This window comes from Dendroctonus ponderosae, unplaced genomic scaffold (assembly GCF_020466585.1).
Source record: "Dendroctonus ponderosae isolate FM_Combo_2020 unplaced genomic scaffold, Dpon_F_20191213v2 Dpon_F_20191213_3, whole genome shotgun sequence".
NCBI classification, from domain to species: Eukaryota; Metazoa; Arthropoda; class Insecta; order Coleoptera; family Curculionidae; genus Dendroctonus; species Dendroctonus ponderosae.
Window position 1 is genome coordinate 613315 of NW_026018508.1, and position 2450 is coordinate 615764.

The 2450-nt window shown below is 32.9% G+C and overlaps 1 protein-coding gene across 3 annotated transcripts in view; it reads left to right on the plus strand.

The window, feature by feature from the left end:
* LOC109542548 (P2R1A-PPP2R2A-interacting phosphatase regulator 1) overlaps window positions 1-2450 on the plus strand; it is an 11721-nt gene that overhangs the window by 3974 nt on the left and 5297 nt on the right. For all 3 annotated transcript variants that reach the window (XR_002172437.2, XM_019911814.2, XM_019911815.2), the window contains exon 3: window positions 842-1077. Coding sequence is in view for 2 of the 3 variants with exons in the window: in XM_019911814.2 (XP_019767373.1) it covers window positions 842-1077 (236 nt within the window). In the remaining variant the exon portion in view is untranslated. The remainder of the gene's footprint in view (window positions 1-841; window positions 1078-2450) is intronic.

The following is a 2450-nucleotide window of genomic DNA, read 5'->3' on the forward strand; positions in this document are numbered from 1 at the left end:
CTACACGCTTGCGTCAGACGTTATGAAGCCGATATCCATCCATCTTCGAGTAGATATCTATTCGATAACTTATGGAACCAATAAGCTTTAAACAGGCGTTGAGAAACCCAACAGACGTGATTTTGGTAGTTTATAAGACTCATAAGCTTATGTAACCGATATGTTGGAGTTCGGAAACCGGGCATTAGTAAAGTAAAAACACAAAATATTCAGATGGAGACGAAAATTTTAATTCAATATAAAGATGTTGTCAACCTTGCCATTATACGTGAAAAACAATATCATTAAAGTATCCTCCACGGGAACTTCTACAAGCCTCAATCCTTTTGAGGTAATTTTGAATGACTTTTCGGCACATCACCGGTAATATTTGACATATTCAATCCGGTAACATTTAAATTGTTTCACTTGTATATGCTTACAAAAGTACGCCTTTCAAAAATTACAAACGTCAAAACGTGACAATTTCAAAAATGACATTGACATCAAATTTAAAAAATGTAGTTGATGCCTAAAGCTAAAAATCACTAAAATTTTTAGCGTTTCAATAAAATTATAGATAGTTTAGCGGATATAAATATGCCACCTGTCAAAATGGAAGAAAATGTTTTGGATACATTATTCTCACTTTTTGACGTACTATTCGAATCTCCAGTAAAATGTGGTTGAACCATTTGAAATTCTCAAGTTACCCCGTGCTTAGTACAAAGCTTAGTGCTAAATAAACTTCCCTCTTCCAGTTTCCGAAATATTTAAGTGTTTCAAGATTTAAAAAAAACACCTTGTATATAAACGGCTTATTATTTTATTGTTAGTTTATATTTTGTAATTATTTTTCTAGGTATCTGGAGTGCGTCGAATCAATCAATTACGCCGAGAAGAACATGAAGTAATGTCAGATTCTCGGGAGCTTGCTCGTGAAAGAGAAATACACAGCGCAATGCAAATATCCCAGTCTTTGGAAGACCTTTCTATAATGACCGAATCTCCAAGTGATCCGAAGAGTAGCAGGATGGGACCCATTCATGTCAACCTTCCTGCTAACAGCTTTATGTGCAATTCTCCTTCGCCAACTAGGTAATATTTGGATAGCATCAATGCTTCTTAGGTGTGTCTTACCTATGTACTAATCAGATCATTACTAATTTATTAATTTATGTACCTTTAGGGTAGCAACTTTTCTGTGACGATCCTTTCGTTTAATTGTTATCTTAGAACGAACCGTGTGTCCTTTGGAATATATCGGGAATTGGGATAATGGGATTTTCAGGGTCGCTGTTTTCAGATGAAGTAACAGCGACATTGTGCGTTTTTTGCAGTTTGCTCAAACTGACTTATTTTAAAAGGAACACCCTGTATAATGTTTTTTGTACCTATTTTATTTCCAATATCTTTTATTAAGTTTTTCTACCCTATTCTATACGTTTCTGAACAAAAAATAGTTTTTCTCAAAATTTTACGATTAACAGGGTGTCGCTTAAAATTGAATATCTTCTCAAAGATGAAAGAGTGAAACTCAAAGTCTGAGTTGCAAAATTAGAAATTATTATGCCCTATGATGAATTATCAGAAAAAGAAATGTAGGTACAGCACAGTGGAAAATAACAATATTAATTATCTGTCAAAAAAAATTGGAAAAATCTTTATTATTTATATATGATGATACGCTGCTGATTCATTCAATGGATAGGCTAGAACATTTTCTATCGGTGTGCATATGGTGTCCTTAACGTAACTTTAATTTTTATCTTATTTACGGTTTTCCGCAAATTCCTGCACACATCAAACATATTTAATGAGTCAAGAGGGCCATGGATAAGCAAAGTAATACTATGTATCTATGGTGATGTATGTCAGTTGCAATTAATTATTTATGGACGTTTTGTTGCCAAGTTTATTCGGAAGAAGTACTGCAGAAAGATTAAAAATAATATGCGTGCAAATTATGAAAAATCATCTTAATTTTGGGACAATTAATACAAAGAATTATACCCATGCCAATAACATCAAATGAGGATAACATAATCATGTGTGGCTATACAGGGTGATTCAAAATTGGCATCATTCCTTTTAAGGGGTGATGGAGGCTCACATGGGGAGTACGAGAAAAATATTGAAATTTTTTTTTTCGAAAATTTCTAGAAGATATTAACAGTTGAAGATCGAATTTCAACTTTGCTATTAAGCATTATTTCGAATTTGTTCCATGTTTAATTGGTAGCATATTGGAATACTTAAGCATTCAAAAAGAAAAATTACGATCTTTGCTTCAAATTACGGAAATTTTGGATATTGAAAAAGTTCTGTTCTACAATTTTTTGATGAAAAGTCAAAGCGGCAATGATGTTTTTCGGAATTAACAGATAGTTACAGGTGGATAGCCCTTGTCAATAATAACAATAATCTGTCAAACTGTGACTTACTTTGAATTTTCTTTCACGAATTTGCGG